At 40.5% G+C, this 12,680-nt stretch overlaps 1 protein-coding gene and 1 non-coding gene across 3 annotated transcripts; both read right to left on the reverse strand.

Annotated features, from left to right (window-relative positions):
• Positions 1–951: 951 nt before the first annotated feature.
• depdc1a (DEP domain containing 1a) lies at positions 952–10,472 on the reverse strand. 2 transcript variants are annotated; one of them, XM_071486264.1, is made up of 12 exons: positions 10,278–10,471; positions 9,120–9,385; positions 8,841–8,985; positions 8,523–8,647; positions 8,163–8,293; positions 7,857–7,904; positions 7,374–7,511; positions 5,944–6,948; positions 4,264–4,436; positions 3,859–4,035; positions 3,178–3,384; positions 952–2,570 (listed from the first exon to the last, which is right to left on the reverse strand). In XM_071486264.1, exons 1-12 carry the CDS (start codon positions 10,323–10,325, stop codon positions 2,433–2,435), a joined length of 2,601 nt encoding a protein of 866 aa, XP_071342365.1. In that variant the 5' UTR covers positions 10,326–10,471; the 3' UTR covers positions 952–2,432. The 2 variants fall into 2 exon arrangements, with proteins under 2 accessions (XP_071342365.1, XP_071342366.1); XM_071486265.1 differs by lacking the exon at positions 5,944–6,948 and having other exon boundaries at positions 10,278–10,472.
• A 2,093-nt stretch (positions 10,473–12,565) lies between these two features.
• On the reverse strand, positions 12,566–12,637 carry trnah-gug (transfer RNA histidin (anticodon GUG)). Its single transcript has one exon. It is a non-coding gene; the product is annotated as a tRNA-His (tRNA).
• Between the last annotated feature and the right edge of the window lie 43 nt (positions 12,638–12,680).

Genomic DNA, 12,680 nt, shown 5'->3' on the forward strand with positions numbered 1-12,680 from the left:
GTGCCCCTGTAGCGTCATGTGAGTTGACATTTGTGGTTTTGAGTGAAGCAACGCCATATCTATTGGATGGATTGCCATGAAATGTGGTTCAGATGTTCACGTCCCCCTCAGGGTGAACTGTTAGAACTTTAATGACCCCTTAACTTTCCCTCTAGCGCCATCATCTGGTCAAGAAATTTAAGTTGTCAAATTGATCTATGATAAAACACATCCAAAACTAATGCTAATGGTGAACATGACCAGTAATACCTGCTAAACATGTTAGCATTTAACTAAGGCACTGCTGTGCATTAAGTGCAGCCTCACAGAACCGGTACCATAAACAAAGAGACATCCACCTTTTGGAGTGGCCCAGTCGGAGCCCAGACCTTAGTCCAGACCTGATGAGAGCTGCTCCCCCCAGACATCCAAAAAATATGGCTGAGGTGAAGCAGTTCTATGTACAAGGGGGAAAGGTCCAAACAGACCTAAGGAGGAAAGTCAGATCACATTTTATGACCAACCAATGGAGAATTTCAAAAGGGTCCCATACTTTTTCTTGCTCCTGTAAATCAGTGTTGATCCTATTTCGCTGGGCTAATAGTGGTGCTGTATCAAAGTGGACCGCATCATAACCTCATCTCAAACCTGCCTGGTTGTTTGTATGTATTCAGTTAAGTGCATGGTATAGCCATTTTAGTCCCTGTGATCCCAGCCCTCAACAATAAAGCTGATAAATAAGATGGTAAAACATAAACACAAACATCTGAATCTGATAATATTGCTATTAATATCAATGACCCCACCATAACTTGCTAAATTTATGTTCAATACTGGAAAAAAGAAAATGCTATTAAATGAAATGCCACTTACACTTTCAGTGACTGCACTTAAGAAACATGTACAGTTGTTACAGCAAGCTGCACACATCTATTTCACACTCACAAATAAAAAACAGGACTAAGCCATAGAAACAGAACAACGGAACAGGTTTATTTCCCAGGACTTTGCATAGTAAACAAGGTAGAGGAAGAGTACAATATACAATCCTCGGTAAAGGTCTTTGCCCAAAAACACTGCTGATGAGTGTATACATGGTTACACACACACCATTTGAGCTGAGGTATAGACTAACACGTATCAGGGTAGAACTAATACTTCATACAGCCTAAGACAAATAAAAACAGAGAGCTTGGCATGTTGAGTAACGTTTTAGTTTGTTACACCTTCTCAAACACTTGACATAATGTGGGCTCTGTATTGCACGTCATCTCAAAATCCATCAGTAAAATTAATGGACATCAGCTACTGTCATTCTAAGCAATACATACAGCCAGTAGCCACAGCAATGCCTTTAAATGATGGATGCTGCAGATGCAGAGAAAACATCTCGAGACTTTAAGCCGTAGCAACCATTTGCCCAAAAATGCTGGTGAAACTTTCTTTAGGGTGTTTCTTTAATATGCATTAAATATTTATAAATTAACAATTCTGATGATTGACATTAGCTTGCTGGCCATTCACAGTGCCTAAACCCAGTGCAAAACATTGCTCTATCCAATAAACTGAGTTTCATCTGAAAAATCAGAGATTATGAAAATCAAAAGATCTCTCCTGCAGAAAACCAAAAAAAGAAAGAAAAAATGAAAGCAATAGAAAAGCAATAGAAAGTCTAAGAGGCAAAAGACAAAAGTGTCAAGACATAACATTTGAGAAAAAGGTTCAAGACTAACGAGCAGTTCAAATAAAACATGAGAATCTATGTAATAAAACATTTAGTTAAGTCTATAAAAATAATTCACGTGACAAGAAACACTTCAAGCAAAGACATTTCTAGCACTGCTCCCAATGTCATCATTCATATAAATTAATCTATAATCTAGTTTTTCCCATGTGGAGCAGTGATCCCAGAATTGCTTATATTTCTCCCAAAATGCACTCTGAACCCATCCACCCCACCCCACCTAAACACACCCCCACACACGTATGTCAGTATTACATTAGCTGGCAATAGACAAGGAAGGTGGGGTGAGAAGGAAATGGCTAATCAGATCCAAAGGGACAGATCTCGCTAAACAAACAGAACATTTTACAAAAACCCTGCTTCTTAAAAACATGTTATACTTGAACACAGTAATTAATGTGAACTAGTCTAATGAGCTACTGTCTGTCCACCTTCCTTCATCTTACTCAGCTGTCAACACACATCACAAACATACATACATGAATACACACTTTAACCGTTGTAGAAGTCTCCCAGCCTGCACTAACTCTCTTATAACCAAACACAAGATACACAACAAGGAATAACAGTGTTTCCAATGTAACAATGTAAAGTTAACAGCTGCAAAGAGATTTTTCAAATCTCCCAGGAGTGCAGCGCCAGTGCAGTTCTAGTGCAGCAAAAAATGACATCATGACTGTGGCCTCTATGCTGATGACACTTGGTTAGTTTAGTTCCTGATGCTGAAAGCTTTGGTCTTCTTCATGTTGAGGAGTGGAGGTTTAATCTTTGGCTTGCTGTCGGTCTTGCTCTCCCTGTCTGAGGGGGGGAACCGACGACTGTAGATGTCGGGGTACTGCTTCTGAAACTAAAGGAAACAGACAATTACACTCATGATTAACTGGTTCTAAAATGATCCTTAGTGTGTTTGCATTGAAATGATGGTCTAATGAAAATATCCATGAGGGTCCCCTCTGTTAACATTGTTCACACTCCTCCTCCTATGCATAAACCCAGTGTATTATGCCCAGAACTTAAAGTGTGTCTGGACCTTTAATTCCATCTGAGAAGCAGCATGTTACTGCCTTTGCTGTTTTATAGTCTGTTTCACTGGGTGCTTTTTTGCACATGTAACTGCAGCCAACTGTGATGCCACACCCTGGAGTACATTTCAACATCACTGCAGCAAGGTGAATATTTTGAGATGTTAAGTTACTTTTTATTTCCTAGTTGAAAATTTAATTTTCTGTATTTGAAGACAGCTGAAAAGGTCAACAAAAGACAGCTACCGATCCAGCATCAAGTGGCTAAAACTATCCAGTTAAATGTAGCTGAAACAGCTGGGCTCACAGACAAATGGATATTGACAGATACACTGGTATCGGTGTATATGTTGGCTAATAAGTAACAAGAAATTCAAGTGACAACAAAACAGTAATATAACTTGACTGAGCGTTAGAGGAGTGTTTTGTTACCTGCTTCAGTTTCTTGCGTCTGTCCTTCTCACTTATGTTTTGGTCTGTCAGCAGGATATCCAGTAACTCCTCCATTGCCTTCTGGGAAGATGCCAGTTTTTGCTGTTCAAACTCAGCACCGCTAATCTGACGGCAAAACGCGAACACAGGAACTGGAGCATAAACTGGATCGCCGTCATCAATATCAGGGACACTGTCGACAGGGACCTGTTGTCAGGACGGTAAAAAAAAAAAGATTTTGACTTCAAGAAAGTTTCGCGATATTTTCAAGTACATTTCATAATCTTTCTGTTACATAAACTAAAAAATGCATGGTTTGTTGGGCTTAAAGGATAAAGTAAAAAATCATGTTAAGATTATATTGGGAAATATTGTGTTTACGATATGAGTCATGATTTCACTTGCAATTGAACATTTTTTCAATTGATTTCCACTGAAAAAAAAAAAATCTAAAAATGAGGAGGGGTCTGTAGCAAAAAGGCACATTCTCTTACATCCATACAATATGATTTTTAGGGACGGGACATCTCTGTAGCACCACAACACACCCACATTTATGACAAAATATTGCTGACTCCTGGAGATCTTGTGGGTGTGAATGATATAAGTTTTGAGTTGATATACTTGATTGAACAGGAAGAATTTGAAGGATGTATATACTGTGACAGTCTAAAGGTGTACCTGTACTGTGCGCAGGTACTGTATATGGTCATTGATAGCACTGAGCAGGTATTCAGGGACTGAGAGGATGCTTTGTTGATGGTCCATTAAAAATGACACCAGCCTGGTGGCCAACAGCTCGTCCAAATCACACTCCTCAGCGCTGCCCAGAACACAGCCTGAAAAGGTGTGAACCATCTGAAACAAGAATCACAGAAAGAGATGTAAATCAACACTAACGGTCAAAACAGCTACTACGACATATAAATGAAAAAATGAAAAAAAAAATGTAATTTAGAGGAAAATAAATTAATTGTGTCTGTAAAACAACGAACTTCACTAAGATGTCACTGATCCCCAGGAGAGAAATCAGTATCACAGGAGAACAAATATATATGTGTCTGTAACAACTGTTTAGTTCCTCACCAGTGTTCTGGTGCCGATGGCGGGGTGGAGGCGAGGCATGTCCACGTTCTGGCTGATGCGTGACATCATCCTCATGAGGAGCTGCAACTTCCTGCGGGAAGCAGGGGGGAGTAGGAGGGTGCAAAGTTGCAGGGCCTCAATGGCTACACGCTCACACTGAGGCTGGAGAAGGCCTACACACACACACAGTTGTACAGTAATGATCACAGAGGCAGGTGAATTCTACAGTGCAATCCCTTATGAAACAAAAAAAAATGTAGTAGACCCACTCTTCACAACCACATTCATCCATCACTGCTACATCACACTCACTATATCACACAAATGACGGATGGATAACTGAAAGGATTAATAAACTACAGCTACAGTGACAAAATGTAAGATTTACTAAGGTAACATTTTGTGTATTGTAATGTACTTATTAGAAAGCTTATACATCCCAGTCCATAGCTCTACTCCAGGACATCACGGTCCTGCATGGATATTGCCTTGAACTTGGACATTTCAGTGGATTAATGTTGAAAATAGATACCTGGTACATAGTAGAAAATGTTCCACGTAACCTACAAAGACAGGTGTCATTGGCTTACTGAACTAAGCTGCTATTGGTGACTGGGAGGTATGTTGCAGTGATTCTGTTCAAATGTATCCTCATGAATTTCATTTTCCAGTCACCAGTGCAGTTGGAAAGAGCCCTGCGCCATCTTTCATTTTTGCAGAAATCAAAGAGACCTTTCCTGATAAGAATAAAATAGCTATTATTCCTATATCATATTTTATGAATGTATCTGACTGAAATTTCCAAGCTCCAGGAGATATTAATGCAGGATGATGATAAATACTGTCATCCATAAACCAGCCTACCATTTGAACGTCAACATGATCCTAAACATAACTTTGCCTGAAAATAGGAGAACGCTTTCCAGGACAACACAATATTTTTCAGGACATTTCACTTTTTATCTCATTTTCCATGTGTTTTCCATGACTTGAAAACTTGTCACGCGTTTTCCAGGTTTTCCAGGACGCATGGGAACCCTGACTTAAACAATACAGTATCTGTACATTCAGGAATCATCAAATGGTTTCTAAACTCTCATGTTCTTTCAGTGCCTCTTTCATCACGGTCATCATTTCTGTAAATTAAAATTTTCAATCACCTATATTCCAGTTTCCGGAGCTTCACGCAGAAATTTGTTTTGTGTGTTTTGATGACAGAAAAATATAATTCTTTATTTTAGTAGATTGAAAAGCTGCTTTGCTTAAGTTAAGTGTAACTGGTAAAGCAGCAAAGTACACTGCGTGACTCAAAATCAACAGAGAGGGAATTTAACAAAACATGCCAAAAGTAAGCATCTTACAATGTGCTTAACTTTCTCTCTTAATATTTAACAAGCTGCAAAAGATATCTGTGCTCCTTGAACCAGTACTTTCTTTTATTTCTATATTCTTTCAATATGTTTACTGAAACCTTTGAACAACACAGACCACCAAAAAGTGAAATCATTTTCTGCAACTCTTCAGCTAAAATCTCAGCTTCACCCTTTGATTTCAACAACGTTGTATTTCTAAGTTAAAACTCAGTTAACTCTTCTAGTTGTGGTTAGATGTTAGATGGAGTTAGTCTGATTAGGCATGAACAGACAAGCAGACAGACAGGTAGAGGGGAGAGGATCTTACTGTGCTCAGGTTTGGGCTGAGGGGGCTGGGAGCTGCTGGTGGGCACACAGACAGGCGGTTTGAACAGTGAAACAGGTCGAGATGGCTTGGACACATCCAGAGAGCTGAGGCAGCGCCGGACAACAGCAGGGGCAGGAAGCATCCAAAGATTAGAGGTGCTGGAGGCGGGTCTGGGCCCACTGGGTCCTATGGTAGCATGAGACCCTTGTACTTTGGCCATAGCAGTTGAAGAGAGGGAGGCGAAAGGATGACAGGAAGAAGAGGGATGATAGGAGGACAACAAGGGAGGATGTGAGGCTGAAGAGGAGTGATGCTGGTCTGCAGGAGTGTTTACATTGAGGCAGCTGGCTGCTCGGCCCTGCCACTTGGTCTCTTTGACATCTTCCTCCATGGTTTCTACGACAATGTCCAGACAGCTGCCTACACTGCGTGGCCGCAAGTGGCGCGACCTCTGTGTGACTGACAGTCCAGCCATGGAAACTACAGATAGTCTGTTTCTGGTTGTACCTCCTGGAGCATTTTCACAAGTAGCAGGGGTTGCTTTGGATAAAGATGTAAAATCTGAATGACTGTGGGGTGTTGCGATGGCAGAAGTGTCATCCTGGCTCCTGTTGCTATACGCGCAGGATGCCAGACTGTCACTGGACAGAAACAGCTGTTGCCGCGTGAGAGGGGCAGAGTCATCGAGGATGGTTTCCAGTGAGCAACTCCTGCTTTGACGACTTGTGGAAACAACTGTGCTCAGGTTCATGCAGCTGCCACCTAACTGACTGTCACCTGCGCCCACTCCTTCCAGTGCTGCCAGCCGTGACTTAAGTTTCCCGCCAAGCACATCTCTCATGGGTGATTCTGTCTCGTCACATGTCCCTTGTCTGAGCAGTGACAGGAGGAGACACTCTGTTGAGCGGAATGATGCCTTGGCTGGAGGGGGGACTGAGGGAAGGTCAGACATCTTGCGTTTTCCACGTTGGCGCGTGGTGGGTGCTGCAACGTACCCACAAAACACTGAGAGTGGATGCAGAAAGACAGGCAGAGAGGGCCAAGCGGAGCAGGCAGGGTGTCAGTGCAAGCAGACAGTAAAGAGGAGGGAGAAGGTTTAGTTAGTTTAAACCTTTACTGCACATACAGATTCATCGGCTGGTCAGAGACAACACATAACGAGCATACACAAAAACACAGAGGGGGAGTACAGAAGTGACAACATCCAAAACCTCTGTTAGGGGTCAAAAGGCACTGTTAGAGGTCAAACCAGACAACCCCATACTGGAAACAGAATGTCAACGAGACTTACTGATAAGATCCTGAAAAAAATTGTGTTATGATGTTGGAGCATTTCACTGTACCACAACACCAACAAGTGACTTCTCAAAAAGGACATCCAGTTAGCTGCTTTTTCATTGGTTGGAGGTAACAGGAAGTGGTCCACCTACCCAGGATGTTGATAAACAGTTCATACAGCTCATATGTGAGTAACGGCTGCGGAAGGCTGTAGAAGTAATCAGACACTGTTTTGAAGACATCTCTCTCAAAGCCGGGATAGGACGGCTGCGCGCTGTCGTACTTCGGCCCTGGAAATTAACAGTAGTTTACTGCAGCTATCACAAGACTGAAGGATGTTACAAAGCTTAGACTTCTCGAATTACATTCATAAACCCAACAGAGAGAATTCACAATATCTACAAAAAGTAGTGAGAGTGCTTATTTTTACTGAATGGTGCAGATGATCTAGTTCTATTGAAAACTGATGGGATTTCTAAGAATACGCAGCGTGTAATGTAAAGTTCTGTAAAGGCATTTATGTCAAAGTGTTTAAAACATATGTATCAATGAAGAAAAAAAGAAGTTTCCTGATTGTTGAATTCTTAGCAGTGTTGGTGCAGGACATGCAGAGGCGTCTGTAGTTTGCTACTTACAGTTGGCCAAGCTCTTCATGGCAGATAAAACCCAGTGTGGAAGGTCATCTAGAGAGATAACTGACATATTAGACTGGTCCCAGTTACAGTATGTCGTACTGTTTGTAATAATCTAATGTGGTCAATGCCCATATTTTAGTGGTGTGCAGGTCTTAAAAAGTGAACATGATAAAGAGAATATAAGAATCATGTGAAAGATGTATTAAACTAGAGAGGATAAATAGAGAGGACAGATTGCCATCATATTGTATGATGATTTTTATGCTTGCTGCTGGCATTATGTTTTTTGCTCATAAATAAACCTACTGGTCTTGTCATCCAGTGTGACCACTCCATGCTTGTTGACTTTGGTCATATTATGGATGATGTTCTGCGGGTTTATATATCGCTGGTTTAAAACCTCATCAAGTGATGCGATACCCAGAATCCTCTGGAGGCTGTAAAATAACACACAAGAATTAGTTTTGCAAGAAAATCCCCCTATTCAGCTACTTTCTGGACAGTAGTCGTTGCTTGTGTCTTAGATCAGATTTCTTCTCCTTGGTTATACAAGTGTAAGAAGATAAGTATTTAGTGTATTTCAATATCACAATAATATAAGCCATGCAGTGACGGTGTATCTAACAGAAAAAGTATAAAGGCTTTCAGCCCAATATGTGTTTATACTGGGTCAGGGTGATGTCTCTCCAGATGTCTTGTTCGTCTTCCACTGTCAGCTCCCGTCTCTGCACCTGCTTCTCTCCTGTTGACTGATTCTCTTCCTCTGCTGGTAGGGCAGGATCTACATTTTCCTGAAAGGCACAAACAAAGAATGAACCTATGTTACATAATAGTTTTCATTTTCCTTCTTGTTTTTACATTTAAACCATGCTTTCAAACTGCCACTGTAACCAGGCATTTTGTCTACGCCTAGGCATTAAATTTTCACACTTCATCATACATGTGAGAAGACCGATACAAGAATTCACATCCACTCCAGCTCACTTGTGTCTCCTTCTCGTGCTTCTTGATACTCCTAAACCTGAAGAAACTTTCCTTGTCCCTGAATGAAGGTCTTTTCTTTATGGAACCAGGGGCTGATCTTGGGGCTGGACAGGGAATTGGTTTTAGAGGAGAAGTTGAGGGGAATCTGGGAAAAAAAGAGAGGACGAGGAATGCATAATTTTGCATAAAGTCAACAATTTTTTTGCAATTTTGCAATCTAGATTTAATCATGTCCTTTGTTCCTTAATTTTGCAGCAAGTTTCTCAAAAGCTTGCCTACCTGTACAGCGAGTTGTTGTCTTCCAGAACCTCAGTGCCCCAGCGACCCTTCACATCTTCAATCACATGGTTCTTCAGAAACTTCTTCAGGAGCTGTACCGTCTGTTGCCTGGTGACATCAGGCCCAAAATTGCTGTTGCTACAGAGCAACTGGTGGAGCCAATCCACAGCGGCAGAGGCAGTGAAGCAGGAGGAATAGTGCCGGAAGTTTTGGCGGTGTTTTCTGAGGGGCATGCCGGCCCGAAACAGACGAGTGACTTCATTCCACTGAAAGATGACAGAGACAGAGTTTACCATAGACTAAGCTGTCCCACGTGAAGCTGAACTCATGGGATAGCTCAGACTACATATGTTGGGAGACGAACTCCTGACAGTATCACTCTGATGACCACTAAAAATGAGGATGAATTGGTGCAGTTTGGTTGGAGATTTACAAACATTTTGGCTCACAAACAAGATATTGGGCTTGTTTAACACATTTCTGCTTGGAAAAAAAATAACCATTAATTAATTATCAAAGTAGTTAACAATTATTTTTCTATGTGAATAATCGTTTCAGCTTTGGCTGGTTCCAGTATTTCATGTGTCAGATTTAGCTCTTGATAACGCTGTTTTGTGGCGCTGATGATAAATGGACATTTTGGGGTTTTAAATCTAAGAAAGCAAGACGAAGACATTAAATTGCACTTGAACCGGGAAACGGTGAGGGGGGTTTTCCACTATATTCCAACATATAGCAGACATAATCAATCATCAGATCCATCAACAAAGATGTTGAATGAATTTGGGTTGATGTCTGACTTAAAGGTTAAGTAAGGTGAGGGTGTGAATTTAAAAAAACCTGTAAAAATGAAGCGTGTAAAACTTCCAATCTCCGGATACAAAAAGAGGGCGATTTAGACAATAACAAGTCCATAACTAGGAAGCTTTGAAACACATTCAACTGAAATGTTAAGTAAAGTCACAAACTGGGCAGCGGAACCTGGGTTACGTAATAGGAAAAATAATGATAAAACTAAATTATCGCATTTACAAGAACTCCAACAGACAGTGTGAGGTATATCACTGTTAAGTACGGTATGATATTGTTGACTTTAATTTTCAGGGATTCGCTGTTAGCCAGCTTTTAAGCTAGCTAACGGTCACCGTTAAAACTTACCAGTTTTGTGGCTCGGTACGGTCCGGGGGTGATAATATGGGAACTCATGTTTATCACTAACGACAGCGCTAACGTTTTCACTTCATCCGATGTGAAAAGAGGTAAAAATATCCATCACTCGGGGAAGGAAATTCTCGATATAGTGCTGCCAGCTCTGCTGAGACCCAGCTCCGCCTGGCTGCTCTCCGTCTGTTCAAAATTACGAGCCGACGTCTTCTCGCACCGGATTGGACGGCGGACTGGTCATGTGACCAGCCTCGACCTGACGACGGTGGAGGAGCAAAACAAATGGTGGAGCAGTGCAGGGTCTGTCAGCTGTTATGAATGGCTGAATTAATTCATGGTCAAAAAATAATTTATGAAAGATTTAGAGCTCACTTTTAAGCTTTTAATAGAAGCAACCTAATCCAACCTAGTTCTAGTCCCAGTAAAGTGATGTTTTTTTTCCCCCCTCGTTTGATTTATGTTCATTGTCCAGTGGTTATTCAGAAATAATACAAAAGTTGATTTGACTGGCTGTAACACTCACACAGTAAACTGCCCAGCTCAAGCTGTAGCCACACTGTGGCATGGCCAGTTTGCCTGGAGCTGCAGTGTCACAGCAGTGCAACTGGGGGTCAACTCCATTGTATTCACTGATACATACACATTCAATTTACATTAGCATGTCTTAACGTACAAAGAGAGAGTGGTTGGGGTCAGACAAAAAAGCAGTGGAGGTTACAAACATTTCCCAGGGGAGAGATACTGGGAGGTGGGTCTAACCTCGACCACTACTATGGACATGCTAATGTCAGCAAACAGTATACTAACATCTAAATCCAGTTTACTGCTGTTTTCTGAGTATCCACAATAGGTGTCGCACAGACACAAGATGGGGAGTATAAGAACAAAATAAAAAAAATAAACTAATGACAAATAAACTGCTCACATATTATGCATTAATTCAATCTACAGTTTATTGTATTTAACATCCATGGACAATCTTGTACAGCTTTTTAAATATTTCTATCTGACCTGCACCAATGTAGAGTGTGTTACATCGTATAATCATAATCATTTTTATTACTCACAATATTTAATATCTAATTACCTCAATATCTATGGCAAAAGATGATGTGTGAAGCTCTAATACAATGCAGGGGTTCCATTTATACATTGGGGTAATGCACTTTGGGCCTTTTTATATACAGTCTATGGTTTGGACCAATACTGAACCCAGGAGCAAGGCTGCCCCCAGCTGGTCATCTTGAGCATCTCCCACTTGGAAAATGTCCAGCCACTCCTTTTAGGAATGGGATATTTAGGGATGGCAAAACTGAGTCCTGTGCAGTGGTGAAGGTTAAGATTAAGAGTAAATTGGTCTTTGTTAGACCCACAGTGGGGAAATTTGCAGTATTACAGCAGCAAAGTGGACAGTACAAGAGAAAAAACTGCAAATGTCAGAAACAGATACTTAAGAAAAAGATGAATAATAGAATATAAAAATATATACAATTAGATATTTACAAAAATATACAACAGTAGCAGCAGATTGTGGCTATTGCACAGGTTATCGTATGAAGTTATTGCAGATGGTAGGTCGATTGAAAGGTCATGAAAAGTTTTTAAGTATATTTACTTCTACTCCACTGCAATTCAAAGGGCAAATATTTCACTTCTTACTCCACTACATTTATTTGAAAACCTATATTTTTCACACAAAATATAACCAACATATAAATTATGAATAAACTATTATGGTTTACCGTAAGATAATATATTATCAATGCAATTCCCAAGGGAAATTTTCAAGATACCCAGCAGTACAAAAAGTGATTCAAATTAACTCCACCTTTACCATTCGCAACATTAAAGTCATGTACACAGATGTTATCAATTTATAATTATAGTCCAATTATATAATATTCTTTATTCATTATAATATTCACTGCTCTGAAATAGGCCATTCTGCATAATGAGTACTTTTACTTTTGGTACTGGAGGTATGTTAATGCTAATACTATTACTTAAGTAGATTTTTGAATGCAGGACGTTTAGACTTAAATGTATATGATTAATCAGTTATTAAAATAAGTGATCGAACATTACAGAACTAATTTTCCATTAATTAACAAATGAATTGATCAGCTAATCATTTCGGCTTTGGTTGGTTTGTGGGTGTCTGGGAAAAATTACAGCGAGAGTTAATATTGGGGACTTGAAAGTGAACAGCTTTCGAAAGTACATTTGTATGGTAGATAATGTCTGTGGACTTATTTTAAGACATATTTATGATTTTAAAAAACTGCCGTGACCCGGATTCGAACCGGGGTTGCTGCGGCCACAACGCAGAGTACTAACCACTATACGATCACGGCGAGCTATCCGTCGGGCGAGTCCAACGGTGGCTCTTCCGGTTTA

This window comes from Trachinotus anak, unplaced genomic scaffold (assembly GCF_046630095.1).
Source record: "Trachinotus anak isolate AG129_WGS33_773 ecotype Australia unplaced genomic scaffold, CSIRO_AGI_Tana_v1 ptg000010l, whole genome shotgun sequence".
NCBI classification, from domain to species: Eukaryota; Metazoa; Chordata; class Actinopteri; order Carangiformes; family Carangidae; genus Trachinotus; species Trachinotus anak.

What these genes read in the sequence shown, in the direction of transcription:
- depdc1a (XM_071486264.1), bottom strand. Translation starts at nt 10,325, where the DNA reads ATGAGTTCCCATATTATCACCCCCGGACCGTACCGAGCCACAAAACTG. An exon ending in TCAGCCCAAACCTGAGCACA is followed by an intron (nt 4,437 to 5,943) that starts GTAAGATCCTCT and finishes GTGTGTGTGTAG; the next exon opens with GCCTTCTCCAGCCTCAGTGT. An exon ending in GACGCAAGAAACTGAAGCAG is followed by an intron (nt 2,571 to 3,177) that starts GTAACAAAACAC and finishes TGTTTCCTTTAG; the next exon opens with TTTCAGAAGCAGTACCCCGA.